The sequence below is a fragment of the Dermacentor silvarum genome, chromosome 5 (genome assembly GCF_013339745.2).
Source record: "Dermacentor silvarum isolate Dsil-2018 chromosome 5, BIME_Dsil_1.4, whole genome shotgun sequence".
Taxonomy (NCBI): domain Eukaryota; kingdom Metazoa; phylum Arthropoda; class Arachnida; order Ixodida; family Ixodidae; genus Dermacentor; species Dermacentor silvarum.
The window spans coordinates 15,242,875-15,259,089 of NC_051158.1; the positions used below are offsets into that span (position 1 = coordinate 15,242,875).

At 48.4% G+C, this 16,215-nt stretch overlaps 1 protein-coding gene across 1 annotated transcript; it reads right to left on the minus strand.

Annotated features, from left to right (window-relative positions):
- Positions 1 to 235: 235 nt before the first annotated feature.
- LOC125945436 (endothelin-converting enzyme 2-like) lies at positions 236 to 15,935 on the minus strand. The gene is made up of 6 exons (XM_049667184.1): positions 15,672 to 15,935; positions 14,522 to 14,719; positions 13,218 to 13,421; positions 8,964 to 9,326; positions 3,257 to 4,443; positions 236 to 524 (listed from the first exon to the last, which is right to left on the minus strand). The coding sequence occupies exons 1-6, from the start codon at positions 15,933 to 15,935 to the stop codon at positions 236 to 238; spliced, it is 2,505 nt and encodes an 834-aa protein (XP_049523141.1).
- Positions 15,936 to 16,215: the final 280 nt, after the last annotated feature.

Below are 16,215 nucleotides of genomic sequence, written 5' to 3' on the forward strand. Positions count from 1 at the left end.
CGTGACAAGTACTTACGTTATTAACATATTGGCGAGGGCTCGTTGGTTCATCTTCAGAACTATAATCAAGCAGCGCGACTGATACAATGACACACGGAGTTCTGTGGTATTTCTGTCTCTGTGTGTCCTTGTATAGCACTCGCGCTGTTTGAGTACATAGTTCTGAAGTATACTTACGCTTCGCCCACCGGCTAAGCTCTCACTTAGAAAGCTGCAGTATCTCTAATAAATGAAATCATGCAGTAGTGCCTCGGATGAACGACAAGATGACCAACCTGCAAGACGACTGTCCTTGCTTGTCCTGCCGCTGCCACCAGGACGTGTTGCGCCCTACGCTGTCCAAGGACCGGCCGTGCAGGTCAACGGAGCGCACCATCTGTCTGGCCAACTTGAACCCGAGTCCCGCGAAGGTCATGGTACTCGAGCCATGACGCACGTACGTCGGCGGGAACAGAGCAGAGAGGCTGAGCCGAAGCTCGTTGAGCGCGTACAGGTACAGCGCGCTACCCGAATGCCAGCGGTACCTGTCGAAGACCAGAGCGTTTGATCACATTAGGGGATATGGCGAAATTCCGTAAGGAGGCTTTCCCACACAGCTGGCTCACCCTAACCAAGATGGCCGCGTTCGGGCTAGTAGCACTGTTAATCCTGAGACGCGCGTTTTCAAAGCTTGGATAGCGCGAGGAAGGAAAGGTAGCAGGAATGGTGTCAGCATCCCGCATGTTGACACCTTATTTTACGATTCTAACCCGGGGTCCGCCATCATGGTTAGGTCAAATAGGTATGTGGGAAAGCCATGCGTATACGAAATTTCGCCATATCCCCTATTCAATGTTTTCAGTATCTCCAGTCACCACTATGGCAAGGGGACGTGCGTTAGCAGTCAGAAATAAAGAAGGTGCGAACTTGCCCGTGCACTGTGATTTGTGAGCCGAGCTTCTCAGACGTGGAGGTTATTGGGAGAAGCAAGAACACGATCAACCGCGATGGAAATATTAAAGGCCTACCACATTAGGGAAAACGGGAATGTATTTATCAATGACAAGACCGTAGCCTCGTACCGGTCAGACAGCGCTTTTGGTGGAACTAGTGGCATGAAAACAGAAAATCATTATTTGTTTGTTTTCATCGCTGGCTTGCGTGCAGTTCTGCGCATGTCTTCGAATGTCTCGTGCAGTATATATACAGCGGAATCACTTTCAAGTTTTAGGGAATTTTGAAAAAATAGCATCTTGCATATAACATAGTTCTAGTCCTTGAGCTTAATTATTCAGAGAGGTGGACATTACTTGCGCGAGAAATCAAAACACATATTCAACTAATTAACAAAAATGCACTAATTATCTTTTGAATTAATTACTTTGCGGCACATATTGCAATTTACGAATTGTAGCCAGTGAGTTTGCAAGGCGTATGTACTTGGAATTAATTTCCAGAATGACGCAAGTTTGGAGATATATGCGCCATCAAATTTGGCCGTAAAGATGCACTGTTTTTCTACTTACTTTTTAACAGAACGTTCTTTCATCCATTGAAGCACAAAAGTAACTGGAACGTCCATGTATTTCGTTCCACACTTTGGTAAATATCTGGAAACGGGTGTCATCCTGGAAATAAATTTCAAGTGTATACGTCTTGCAAGCTCACCGGCTACAATTCGTAAATTGCTATATGTGCCGTAAAGTAACTGATTAGGAAGTTGATTAGTGAATCTTTGTTAATTGCTTGAATATGTGTTTCGATTTCTCGGGCTAGTAATGTCCGCCTCTTCGAATAATCCTGCTCAAGGACAGAAATTATGGTGTCTGCCATAGGCGATTTGTAAAAATTCCATAAAGCTTAAAGACGATCACCCTGTAGGTGAATTTTGAAGGCCTTATAAAGCAGTTGATGGTGCCTCAAGTCCTGTCTCCTCCGTTTGTGTATGCGTGCCAGTTCGCGCCCCTCTTTAAATAGCAGCGTTCCACCAACTAGCACAACAAGATGCACTTCATCAGTGTTTCAGAGACCGTGGCGTTCTGCTGCACCGGGCCGCCAGGTAACGGGTTCGACTCCTGGCGTTGGGGCCAGCGAACGACGGCGGCACGCTGATGCTGGTAGAGTGCACAAACACCCGCATATGATTGAACTTCTCGTCACATCAAACAAACGAAGATTATTGCGCAAAACTCCACCACCTGTATCTAGTAGTCGGGCTGTGCACGTTTTTGGCACAAAAGCAATCCTGTTGTTCAATTTCGGAGTGCCCACAGAATAGGGGAAAAAAAAAAAAAAACGCGAAGTGGTGACATGCTGACCGGAGGATTTTTTAAAATGAATACTGCAATCCGCCCACTTTGGCCTATATAAGTCTTACCGATTTCTTGTGGTAAAACTTATATAGGCAGTGGGAGGTGTGTAAATGATCGCCTCCGTGAAACCGTAGAAATGTGAGGGACAAGGTGCGAAGGGTTTCTTGATTTGCACTGTACAGGAAGTGTGAATCTAGTGATGATGCTAGTGCGTTTTCCAGTTCCGGCCAAAGCGCAAACTCCGCTGTTAGATCGAGCTGCGAGCCAAGCTATCAAGATTGCACCATCGTCACGAGAAGCAGCTGCCAAGTGACGCGTGAAATTATCGAGACAGAGATACTTGATAGTTTAGGGGATAACTATGTGTCCAAGCCGTCGATTGCTTTAACTTCGAAGGAATTACGATACTTGCGTCCTCACTGATTGTTTTGCTAGCTGCGCTTGCGTGATGTTCGGCCACAAAAATGCCTTTACATATCGCGCTTCGCTGGTCTCAATAGATAGTTGCAAGCTAGCGCTCGTGTGTCTCAGTCTCTTTCACCGTCCTCGTCTGGTTGTACGCTTGAAGTTGTTGTCATGTGTTACCAACACACCCAAGCAGCCACGTTATTGAACATGGATGTTTGCGCCCATGTGAGCGCATGAATTAACAAGTGCAGACGGAAAAGCACGCCTGGTCGGCAAATGCCCGTTTCCCGCTCAAAAGGGGAGCGCGCGCCCGCGAGGTTCAAGAAGGCATAAGAGAGTTTTAGTGTATTCGGTATTCCGGTATACGCACAGGCGTTTGCGTAATTTCACAGTCTGTTGTGTTTCTTTTCACACTGTGCTCTATATGAGCTGACTGCCCTGACGAGGGCGCAAACATTTTTGTGGATTTTGTGGTTGGGCCATATCAGTTCTTCTTGAATATACGCAAGTGAATGTTAGACACGCTAAACTGGTAAAAGCTTGATAGGACAGCATACCTAGACGTCAATAGGCTCTCGTAGTAAGGACTGGGTAAGGCCGCTCTCAGCGACTTCCTGGACTCGATCCAGCCATCGAAGACGGTCTTTTTCGTGCCGGAAAAGTTGACGTAAAGCGTGTCGAACGCAGAGCCGCCCTGCGGGTAAGGCTCGGGCGGCCACAGTTGATGGCGCCGCGTGAGAGAACCCGCCTTCTCCACCGCTTCCAGCTTCGTCGCATTCGATATCACCGACGACGCCAACACCGCTTGCGTAAGTGCCGCCGACGTCTCCCTCAGCACCGCAGTCACCTTCTGCCTCTCCGTGACGTCGAACGCATCCATAAACACAGGCTGTGCCTGCGCGATGCCAAACGACTCTTGGACCGAGACGAAGCACAGTGTATCAGCCGCGAGGCATCCTGCGGTGCCCGGTGACGACGGGTTATCGAAGTCGGCGTTCACGGTCCAGACATACGCATACGCGAACGTCCATCCAACGACGTTCAGCAGCCTCGGAGCAGGAAGAGACCCGACCAAGCGACCGAGTCGACCGAATCGCTTCTTGTTCAGAATATAAAGTCTTGTAGAGTTGGAGACGTCGCCGATGACGTTGTTCAGATGCTTGTTCAGTAGACCCGACCAGTCGGCCTTCGAGAGGACGTCTCCGAAGACCTCCGTGATATTACTCAGCGGTATCACGATGTCGAAGTCGTCGTCGTCATTGTCGTCTTCTCTGCTAAGTAGTACTCCCTGGAAGGCTGCGTCGTCTACGCGCAACTCTTTCACGGCCACGTCGTCCGGAGCCACCTTGCCGTCTGTGAGGTACCGGGATAGGCTGCGGACGACGTCCGCGTACACCTCGTCATCGTACACCGCCAGCTGTTCCATTCGAAGTGCGGGAATGTCACCAGGTTCCCCGAAGACGACCGCAGGAACTCCGTCGAGGGTCGCTGTGTGGGACGCGACGACGCTGAACCAGAGGCAGACCCTCCAATTGACAGCCAAGTCCAGGAGGATGTCCAACACGTTGGCGGCGGTCGCGTTCTTTCCAGATGTTGAGGCAGGGAGCGGCCAAGTGATGCCCCTGTCACGCATGAACGCTGCGAAACTGTCCGCAGCTGAGTGACGGCTTGATTCCACGCAGTTGGTCACGGCAGCGAAAGCTTTGGTTGCCGCGACAGAACTGTGATTTGCTGCCCGGAAGGTCTGTATATGAAAAAAAAAAAAAAGGGATTGCAGATCGAACGCACATTTCGGAATCTATGTGAAGCAATGTTTTCTTGGGGCGTTTAATTCAACTCCTTCCTATAAAAATTTTCATCTTCTGCAACACCTTTTGCAGCCTATATATAGCGGTTACCTGCCTGCCCGGTAAATCAGGAAGGCGAGAAAAACCTCACCTACGTGACCCGCGTGATCCACGCGACTGTGGATTATATATACACTGTCTCTGGGGTAGGCTCGCTTTTCATCAAGCCATCTCCCAGATCAGCCCAGTTTACTATTGCACTATCTCCAGGACCGGCGCACCCTAGTATGCCAAAAGCCGACCGAGCAGACGCGCCAAGCTCTAGTAAAGAAGGCATACGAAACTTAGCGTTAATAAAGGAATCGTACGCTTGAAGGTGTATCTTCGTTGCAGTGAGGATATTTAGATACCTTTGCTATTTCACTTCGTAACCACGCAGCACATCTGTAGGAGCAGTGTAGATGAGGCTACATATAAGCTGATTTGTGATGTACGCTTGTGGCTGTCCTGTGTGCGGTTATTCGCCAAGAGGGTTTGCCAAGAGTGCCGGGTGGTTCGCCTAGAAAGCTTCGCTTTAAATAAAGAAGGAATTTCGCACTGAGAGGCTCCAAGCAGCCACATCGACATACGCATGGCTTAGATATCGTTGTGTCCAGACGTGCACATCTGTGCATTACACAGGTACAGCTGCCACAGTGCTTTTAGTGTAAGGCGTAGGTGGTGGCACTTATATGAATATCGCGAGTAACAATATCCTGGCCACTGAGCGTACCCATTCAAACAGTTGTGTGGGTCGGTCACTCTTCGTATTTCTTACCTAAAGTGGTGCACTAATTTACCATTGAAAAACCGTGGCCTTGATTCTTTGCGTACAGTTTTGCTGAACGTTTTTCACGTCAGGGCTGAATGACGGCTATTTCTTGCACATTACCGAGTAGGCAGTGTAATGCAAACTGCGACTAACGTTGCCTATATCAAGATGAAACATTCTCGACTGTTTAGAGCTCTCGAGCTCCATAAAATCGTCCCATGTCCCAGATTTGCCCCGTAGCGGCGAGGACCGTTTGTTTTACACTAAAAGACAAGCGCGCTAAGGATGCATTTCGAACGATTTGAGTTGCAACTACTAAAATGGCCTGACGCTTCACATATAGCCTATGTTTCTTTATGTACTTTGACACGTTTCCGTGGCGCGGATTGAACGATATAGTCAGTCTGAACTCGAGGTCGCGAGTTTGAGTCGAGACCACCACAGCCACATTCCGATGCGGCCATAACGCGTAAAGGCTCGCGAAGTGAGATACGGGCCCACGTTCAAGAGTACCAGAAGGGGAAATTTCATCTAGTTGCATCACACCGAAAAGCACATAACGACGTCTCTCAAAGGTGCTGCTTTACGATGTTAAGAGCAGCCAAACGTAATTCGTATCACCTATACGACATCATGATTTATCCTATGACCATCAACAATCTTGAATAAGCTCAACAAGTTTAACCTCATACGATCACCCATTGGCATAACGCAGGCAAAGACGGAAACGTCCCATAAGCTCTGCAAGCTGCTAGTAATATTTGAGAAGACCGACCAACTATTCAACTATCTTGGAGCAACACACATTGTGGATCCAGCACAACCACAGTATGCAGACTACAAAAGCACAGAGCCAGGAAATGAGGGTCTCGTCGGCCCGATCCCACTGGCAGAATTACAGCGTGCCTTAGCAGAAGCAAAGCCGAATAAAGCTCCAGGACCAGACAAGATTCGCGACCAGCGACACAGCTTCGCGACCTTAACAGAAGCCGACCATGCATACAAGTACTTCAGCAAATGAACAATGTATGGGACACGGGCAGCTTGCCAGAAGAATGGAAGACGGCCAGCATCATTTTCATTCCGAAGCCTGCCAATCCCCAAGCCATCATCGTCCAATATTGCTAACATCATGCTGATGCATGGAGCGCATCGTGCTAAAACAATCTTCTTAGTCCAGTGATCTCGCCTACACTCTTTAATCTTGCCATGTGCGTGGTTCATAGAGCGCTACGAGACATCCCCGACATCAAATATGCTATCTACGCAGATGACATCATCATCTGGATCAAGAGCAGCTCGCCACGACACACCCAAGAAACTCCCCAACAGGCAATGAACAGGGTTCATGAAGCTGCTCAGACCATTGGCCTTAAATGTGCCCCGACAAAATTTGGAGTTGCTACTGGTACACTCCAAAAGATGGCAACCGCCCACCATATACAAATCGTAAACGAAGGCGTACCGATTGCCCAGCCCAAACTGTATTAAAATACTCGGTCTCCATATCCGGAAAGATGGAGGTCCGGCTACGACGGTGCAGCACTTGCTCAGGTAAGAATAACAGCTGCTGCACATGATGCGCACCAATATGGTGAAGGAGGGTGATATGCTACAACTGCGAAACGCAAAAATTACGTGGCGCCTGTGCTATCACATGCCCTATATCAATCTTCGCCAGCAAGATATCAATAGCTTTGATGCTCTCATCCGGAAGGAGACAAAGCTGGCCATCGGCATTCTGTTTAGTGCCAGCACTAAGCTCCTCCTTGACATGGGTTCCCATAACACGGTGGTGGAACTAGTCAGCATTCGTCGCCGTCGCTGAGAACTCCGTTCGCAGCACCTATGTCAAGGCACACATCATCCACAGCGTCGGTTATCACCCACGAGTTTCGTCTATTGTGGACACGCGCCCAATACCCCACTGCCCAAGCTCCACTGCCACGCCACATGAATACCGAACGAGACAAGGAGAGGTGACGCCAGCGGGTTGCCTACTTCATGAGGTATACGGCAAGACACCCTCACGACATCTACTTCTACGCTGATGCTAGGGTTGGGTTACAGGGCTCCACTATAGCAGTCGTGAATAACCTCCAAACCGGCACTGCCAGAGACAGATCCGACCTTAGCAGAGCTGACAGCCATCGCAATCGCGATCAAACGTATGCCCCCTAGCAACTCAGCCTACCGAGAAATCATATTTATCGACTCAATGGCGGCTTGCAGGAAACTGTTGCACAAAGATGTCCCGGCCCTCATCTCCACAATTATGCAAAAACATCTAAAGGGTCCTTTAGAAATCATCTGGATACCTGGTCATGACGGGATGCCGGGAAATGAAAACTAATCAGCTCGCCTGCGAGACTTTGATAAGGCGCCCGACATTCCGCGACCAGCCCAGACGACAAGATGGGTTCCCCATGCTTCTGCGGCCTTATCAAGAGGCAATTACTCAAGTTCCCCAAGATCTGCAAAGCGCTCACCCGTGAACAGGATATACTTATTCGTCAGGCCCACACTGAAACACTCCCTATACGCCAGCGCGAATGCACCTCCTCCGCGGGCTCTTACCTGAGGATGTCCCACTGTGCCGATACTCGAACGCCCGAAAACATCCCATATCCTCTGATGCTGTGGACCACCCTACCTACCCTGCCTGCCCTACAAACCTCTCCCCTAAACCCCATGCCGAGTTGCGGACAAAAACCACAAGCGCCGACGACCAACAGTACCTTGCGGCGTTCAATCGGTGCTTTACTGAAGAGTGCTGCAAGCGAGGCTCTGGGCTGAGGCCTTTTCACTATACACACACCCAACGTGAAAATAAAGCTTTCTCTCTCTCTCTCTCGGCAAGCTTCATTAGACATGGTATGTCGTTAAACACTGTCTCTTATCGTCTCCCACCTATCGAGTCGAAATTTACCTATTGAACGGTTACACTCGTCAGCCAATCCCTTTAAACAAGCAATGGCTTCAAAACATTTGACAGAAGTAAGCAAGTGTTACACCTTTGTAAAACGTGAAGGCGAAAGCCCGCCAGCTGGGGAAGAAGACAACGACGATGAACACGCGAGCAGTGGCACGAGCGCGTCTCTGTGACCACGTGTCGTGTGCAGTCAGGCACGCACTAGGCACACCTTTAGTAGGCCACGACAGTGGAGTATATAGCCGTGGCCTCAAGGTAGCGTGCTCGTCTCGCACTGCGCATGCCCGGGTTCAGTTCCCACCCAGACCGAAATTTACCAAATTTCATATTCAATAATTTACTTTGTTTACAGGAACCTCCCTGAGAAATGTAACGTCAATCCGAGCATTTTAGACGTGTTTTACTCTTTGCGGCGTCGGCCATTTTTTGTCACGACAGTTTCGCGAAGGTCACCGCCAAGGGCTTCGCCAACGTAGACACCTAAGGCTTTTTTGCCTTAAAAATATGATGAACTAACCCCGGTTTCTATCCAAGAGTGTGTCTAGCGTGCTTTGGGAGTTGGTTATTTGTGGCACTATGTCGAGCACTATGAGTTAATATGGTGGCGCTCCCCCTCGGTTCGGCAGTCACAAGAAATAGCGGTTAGTTCCCAAAGAATACGAAACGGGTTAAAACTGCACTAGGCATTGTATAACCTGTCGCACTCTTAATGCAGGGCGCCACGCGGGGCTTACCTCAGCATTGCCGAGCGTGTGCATTACTTCACTGTAGGCGCGTGCCAGCGGGCTGCCTCTCCCAGAGTGGGCGTAGTCTCTGCGGCCCGCGTCGTCGATACTGCCCCCGCATACGTGCGCGTGGAAGTCCACGCAGGGATTAGCGGACTCGTTCAAGTTGGCCAGTATGGACCTAGCATGCGCGATGCAGTCCTCGGTGTCGCACACGGATCGGTTAGATGACTGCGCGGGCAAGTACACTCGACGCACGATGAGCAGGGACAGGAACGTCAGCGCCAGGAATAAGCCGATTAGACCGGTGAGCACCATGACCCTCGGCGCAGGTCGGTTCTCCAGGAGATGGTCTTTCTTTTTCCGGCCCAACTGGGTGGGACACAACAGATAGGCGCTTGCTGAACAAAAATGTCACAATTTCGCCCTAAGGGCGAAGCAATGAATGCGATAGCAACACAGCAATGTCATACGAAGTAAGGTGAGCGGCTTTGGTAGCAATATGAATTGTAGTAAACATGAGCTGATTAAGTAAGCAGGTGTGCTGCGGCGTAAGTAGACCGACATGAAGAGAGACTCGATGACCACGAGAAGGCGCGTGTGAAACGGTGGTGTTGATGAGAAGCGCTGCCCGTGGGCAGCGCGTGCGAAGGACACACCTGTAGCGCTGCACTGCCGATCCGGGCAAGCATTGCATGTGTAGCGTGCGTTGGAAAATGTGGCCCGACTATTACTAACTGTGGTGTGAGCGCGCACAAACAAACATGAATAGATCACACTGAATGACTGCAGACAACGACTGTCAAAACGCTGGCAGCAAGCGCGTACGCCGCAGCGGGCGAAGGCACGTGCGGTCTATCGCTGCAACGGAAACTGAGCGGCGAATGCACAGCGCATACAAAGGTCAGAGCCGTGCGGAGATGAGAGACGGTGCGGGTGAGCGACGAGCGCGGTTGTTGGCAGAGTAGAAGTGCCCCCCGCTCCCTCCGGCGCTGGCTGGCTTCCCGCTTCCTTGCTTGCGCGTGGGCGCACGCTTCCGCTCGGGCATACGGCGCGCGGCGAAGATTTTATCTATACGGAACCTCACGGCGACGGCAGAAATCCGGTTGAAGTGTCCATATAATTGCTATCGCTATAAAATTTGGTTTAAGAGTGGAATGCGATAGCATTCAAAGATACCTGACTGCTTCTCACGCTTATCGTGTGTTAAAATTATCGCAGCTTCGCTCAAACTTCAGACCAGTGACAGCTTGCTTGACATTAGAAGCTCGCCGACCAGAGAAGAGAGAAATAAATAAAAGTCTGCGGAACGCTGCACTCGGTAATTTCAGTTTACTTGAAGGTAAGCATTTTTATTATAACCCCATAAAAACTTGACTTTCGAGTGCAGTGTTGTGACTGTTATTCCAGTCACTGGTGTTCTGTGAGCTAATCAAGTGAAAAATGAATCAGTACCCACAAGCGTAAATGTCAAATCTTCCATGTAATAGTTCATACTGTCGGTATTATTGGATTGCGTCAAACAGCTTAATATTTTGTCCTCAGTGAGAATTCCCGACGTTCTAGCTAAACGGCAAAGCGCTCTGCTGCACGCCAGGTTGAGAGTCTAATAGGTGTTTCAGCGAACACTTTCAAAATTTATTTGAGGTTGCCTGTGGCAGATAGCCCAATTCTAGTTAATGAGCTGGTCTACTCGAAGAGGCGGACATTACTTGCACAAAAAATTGAAATGCATAATCGACTAATCAACAAAAATTCACAAATTAAGTTTTTAATTAATTACCTGGTGGCCCATATTGCAATTTACAAATCGTAGCCGTGGAGTTCATAACACGGATCCACTCGGAATTAATTCTCAGGATGACAACAGTTTCGAGATATTCATTCCCGAACTTTGCGGAGAAATGCATTGACGTTCCAGTTAAGTTCGTGATTCAATGCATAAAGCGACATTTTGTTAAGAACTTAACTGAACAACTTAACTTAGTGAATTTTTGTTAATTATTCGATTATGCATTTCAATTTCTTGAGCCTCTTCGTCCGCCTCTTCGAGTAGACCAGCTCATGAACTATAATTGTGCTATCTGCCACAGGGAACCTTTATGAATTTTTGAAAGTGTTCGCTGAAACACCCTGTATATATTGCAGTGGGATTCAGACGTCGGCTTACTTAGTTTATATGTGCAAGCAGGAATGCCGCCATGCCGACAGGAGGAACCGCTACCCCGCACCTCAACCAAATATGTGACGGAGGGAAGAAGCAAGACGGGAAAATATATTTACAATATTTACACGATTGACAATGATTGACACAACCAGTCAGTTACTAAAGCGTCATCCTCTTCAGCCCTCAAGCTCGTGCTCCGCTTCCTCGATATTGTGCAGAGCAGTGTAACATTATATATATATATATATATATATATATATATATATATATATATATATATATATAGGCCAACACACGATCGCTACACTAACTGAATTTTTCATTAGGAAATCAACCTAATAGTTTCCTAATAAAATTCCTAATGCAAGTTCAGTTTCGTTCGATTTCCTAAAATTCCATTTCCTAGTAAAAATTCACTTGTGAGTGTAGCGATCATGTGTGTGCCTCCTCTATAGTGCTCCATATTTTACGCTTCAATTCATAATTGTCAAGTTATACCAGCTCGCCAAGTTTTCTATTTTGCCGAAATGAAGAACTTTAAACGACTGCCGCACTAGACTAGTATGGTTTATTGCACCTTTAATGAGACATTGGTCTGACTGATAAGGAGCCGCATCTAGCTCGGCGACATGTATTGTCAATCCTAAAGGAATCCAAGATAATTTCGCTATCTGACTGGCATAAGATACTCACGCTAGCGCGGCATGAACCTGAATGAGTTCTAACGACGGAACGGCCTGGTGGCATGGTGGGGACTATGTTTCCCAACGAAATGTTCATGTCTATGGAGGCACGCCCTCTCATTGGCTCGCGAGGGTCCAGATCCGGCTCGTCGGAGATCTCTATGGAGGCCCCTGAAGCGTCCTTCAGTTTGGCAGGCGTGTTCGCCTGTGAGTGTTGAATGATGAAGCCCTGCGTACAGAGGCATTCTTGACGAAGGAGCACGTCTACGAGAAGTTTTTAGCAAAAACAAAGTAACTGTTCCACAGACACTTAAGAGAAACACTGATTAAAGATATCGGGTGTTTCAGCGAACACTTTCAAAAATTTTAAAAGGTTGCTTGAGGCAGATAGCACAATTTTAGTTCATGAGCTGGTCTACTAGAAGAGAGGGACATTACTTGCAAAAAAAAAATACAATGCATAATCGACTACTTAACAACATTCACTATTTCAGTTTTTCACTAATTACCTTATGGCCCATGTTGCAATTTACGAATTATAGCCGTGGGGTTTCGCAAGGCGGATCCACTTGGAACGAATTCTCAGGATGACTTCAGTTGCGAGATATTAATTCCCGAACTTTGTGGAGAAATGCATTGGCGTCTCCATAGGCGCCGACTACGGGGGCTCCGGGTCTCGAGCCCCCTCCGGAGTTTTCCCGGGGGAGGGGGGAGAGCCCCCCCGGCGATCCGTAGCCCAGCCCCCCCCCCCCCCCCCCCCCTAAGGTTGCATAACACGACGTTTTGTTAAGAAAGTAACCGGAACGACAATATATTTCTCCGCAAAGTTCTAGAATTGTTATCTCGAAATTACATCGATGTTATTCGATGTGTTCACGGCGAAATGCGGCCACGGCGGCCGCATTTCGATGGGGGCGAAATGCGAAAACACCCGTGTACTTAGATTTAGGTGCACGTTAAAGAACCCCAGGTGGTCCAAATTTCCGGAGTCCCCCGCTACGGCATGCCTCATAATCAGATTGTGGTTTTGGCACGTAAAACCCCATAATTTAATTTTTATTCAGTCTTCGCTGATATACACTTTACACTGTTCCACTCCTCTCTCTCTCTCTCTCTCTCTCTCTCTCACACACACACATACGCACACGCCCGCCCGCCCGCCCGCACGCACGCACGCACGCACGCACGCACGCACGCACACGCACACACACACACACACACACACACACACACACACACACACACACACACACACACACACACACACACGCACGCACGCACGCACGCACTAAATTAATAATGCCAGTAGTGTTTTTTTTTCTCTTCGGATTGGCATCGGTTGACCAAGGAACAGGAAAAAGAAAAGAAAAAAAGAAGGAAACGTAGAGCTGTCACTATATAAGTTATACTCACGTCAGACTCGCTGGAAGCCGAAGCACTCCGCATGGGAAAGCGTGTTGCTGGCTTGGTAGCGACTATCCGTCCCAGAGACACTAATCGGTCCAAAGAGGCCCGCCGTCTCATCGGCTCGCGCGGATCGACGTGGGGCTCCAGGGAACCGCTTTCAATTCCAAAACGTGCTTCGTCCATGGCGGCCATGATGTCGTGATACTGCAGCTGCGGTAGTGACGCGTCGGATTCGAGCATATAAGCACAGCATAAAGGACAGGAGCATGGTCGTGCGGATCAGAAAGCGAAAAGGTTGTAGATAATATCCTACTTGAGATCAACGAAAAAGAAGTAAAAGAAGCGTAGCTGGACAGTTCATGCAATGCGTAGAACAGATAACCAGTGGTTTATAAGAGTAAAAGGACTTGTGCCAAGTAAAGCGAACTCGAGGACGGTAGAAGATTGCGTGGAGTCGGAAGACGCATGTCATAGGTAAATGGCTATCGCTGGGAGAGGCCTTTGTCCTGCAGTGAACATAAGACAGAATGATGATGAGAATTCTTGTAATGATGATGATAGTACTCTCCCTCCCCATTCCTATCTAACGCTGCAATCTAACGCTGCAGCAATGGAACCAGATTCGTCCTAGAGCGGTAACACTCCCTCCTCCCAATCCCCTGTTATTTTCTTTTTTCTAGGGATAGGTGAATGTTAGAGTTCTTCTGTATGAATTATCACCCAACAGGGCATTCATATTTACTAAGATTCTTCGCTTCCACTCTGTTCCTACGGACCATGCATGCTGTGTTCGGGAATACCTCCCTATACCAAGGTCTTTCTAGAATATTCCTTTTTTAGGTGATTGATATTGCTTTTTTCGGTGAATATTCCTTTTTTCGGTGACCTGACACTCGCAAGTTTTCTAGGCAGTGACATTGCAATCTGAGATAACCTTGGAGGCACCATAGGCCAGTACGGGCGATTTAACTGGCAACTTGAAGCAGCGCCTGGCAGCAAATACAAATATGTCGACAAATTCTACACTATTCGCATCTTTCTCCCAATGCTCCCAATTGGGCAACTTCCACAGAAGCCATTACATAGGCTTTTGACCCACCGGGCTGGATCATGCTGCGTCAAAAATAGTATAGATTGTTGACAGTGGAGTTTTCAAACAGCTGGAACTCATTGCTCTTGTTCACATTGATAAGGAGTTGTTTTGGTTCCATTCACATGACGAAGGCTGCTTGTCAACGCTGGTAAAGAACTCTTGCTAAGCACCAGGCGCCAGGACAAGCCACTCTAGCTCACGATTTCGGAATACTTACTCCGCCGTCGCTAATACCAGAAGCGGTGTCGCCCGGACATGGTGCTGGCGCTATGGTGTGTACCACTTCGCCCATGGACACCCGCCGGTCGATGATGGCCCGGTCCGGCAGGGGCTCGCGGGGGTCTTGTTCGTCGTCGACAGTGTCTTTGACGCATTCTGTCGAGCCCTTCTGTTGTGTCAAGGCATCCATCAGCGACTACGATGGATCGAGACAAGATTGGTACGTACGAGCATTTAAGACTGATGGCACATCTTTTGAGGTGCTCTTCGACTTGACAAAAAGAAAATTGCCGATAAATGCGCTTCCATAGGTTCCGTCTTTGTCAATAGACATTCTGGGCACACAGCTGTAGATACAGCTTCACCGCTTCAGCCACTTTCTAGATTTTTGGTACACGCTACAGCTAAGCTGAGCAGCGCGTGCACAATGCGAAGCTTAGCTAGCCCACCCACGAGCATGGCAGGTGGTTATGTACATAGAGATAGTATCAGAGATATGCTAAAGTGAGTCAAGACTAGAAAAATTAAAGGTGTCTGACAGTCTGAATACAAGAGTAAACGAAGCGCCCACGTGAGCATTATTACAATAGTTGTGAGCCCCGAAAAAAGTCTGATCATGTATGGTTCTTTATAGCATGCACCTAAATCCAAGCACGTAATTCTTTTGCCCTACACATTCATCGGCATGCATCCAAGCAATGATCGAGTTTTGAACCAGTAACGTTGTACTGCATGAGCAACAGAACAGCGAAACTGCAGCTGCCGCGAGAGTCAAGGTTGAACGGTCAGGAACTGATAACACACGACATACAGGATTTGCAAATGGTTCGCGTAGGTGTGTCGAGTATTATGCAGATTGGTCAATAAGTGATGAATTGGGGCAACTGCGTCAGACATATATGCTCAACGCGCCCTGAAGAGTGGGTCCACCTATCAATCAATCAATCAATCAATCAATAAAGCAATCAATCAATTTTATGACGCCGAATAAAGAACAAACAGGCATATTGGAGCATTGTGGTTTCCTTTCCTGATACATTTTAGCCTATTTCATCCCTTTTCATCCATAATCCTGCCCGTTAGACTTCAGCCTTAGGCTAGGAATGTTAGTCATAATGCCACGTGTATTAACTATGCTGTGTCCTCACCTTGTCGGCCACATAGGACTCTCCGCCCATTACACACTCGGACTGTTCCTGAGGACCTGGCTGCTGACTCAGTGTAATCGGTTTCTCTGGCTCACCAGGTACTTGAGCAGGCTGACACGCCGAGGCCTCCTTGGTCGCGGACGATCGCTTTCTCGACAAGTCCATCGATGGGTCAATCGATCCTTTGAGGCTCACAGTGGATGGGTTGCCAGCGTAACTGGTCTGCTCGAGATCTGTGCTGCCTCTCTTCCTGCTTTCATCCATCCGAACGTCCGTACTATTGAAGAAAGCCGATCACTGGAAGTGCTCCCTGTCGTGATTGATGGAATGAAAGCTTTTATTTTTGCTTGGAATAAAATTACCAGGTAGGGCCTCAGGGCCTAGGCGTTAAGCGTATTTGTTCAAAAGAATACCAAAAATTCATGAAATAAACCTGACTCTTCTTCCATGTGTGCGGGCGTTAGCGGACTTCGTGGTCTGAATAGCGGACCACCAGAGAAAGGACTGCTGTCATCGGGAGACCAATGGACAGTAAAGAAAAATG

Excerpts from the sequence above, each read along its gene's own strand:
- LOC125945436 (XM_049667184.1), bottom strand. The coding sequence starts at position 15,935 with ATGGATGAAAGCAGGAAGAGAGGCAGCACAGATCTCGAGCAGACCAGT. Across the intron at positions 14,720-15,671 it reads AGTCCTATGTGGCCGACAAG|TCGCTGATGGATGCCTTGAC; the intron begins GTGAGGACACAG and ends GATCCATCGTAG. Across the intron at positions 525-3,256 it reads GAGAGCCTATTGACGTCTAG|GTACCGCTGGCATTCGGGTA; the intron begins GTATGCTGTCCT and ends GGTCTTCGACAG.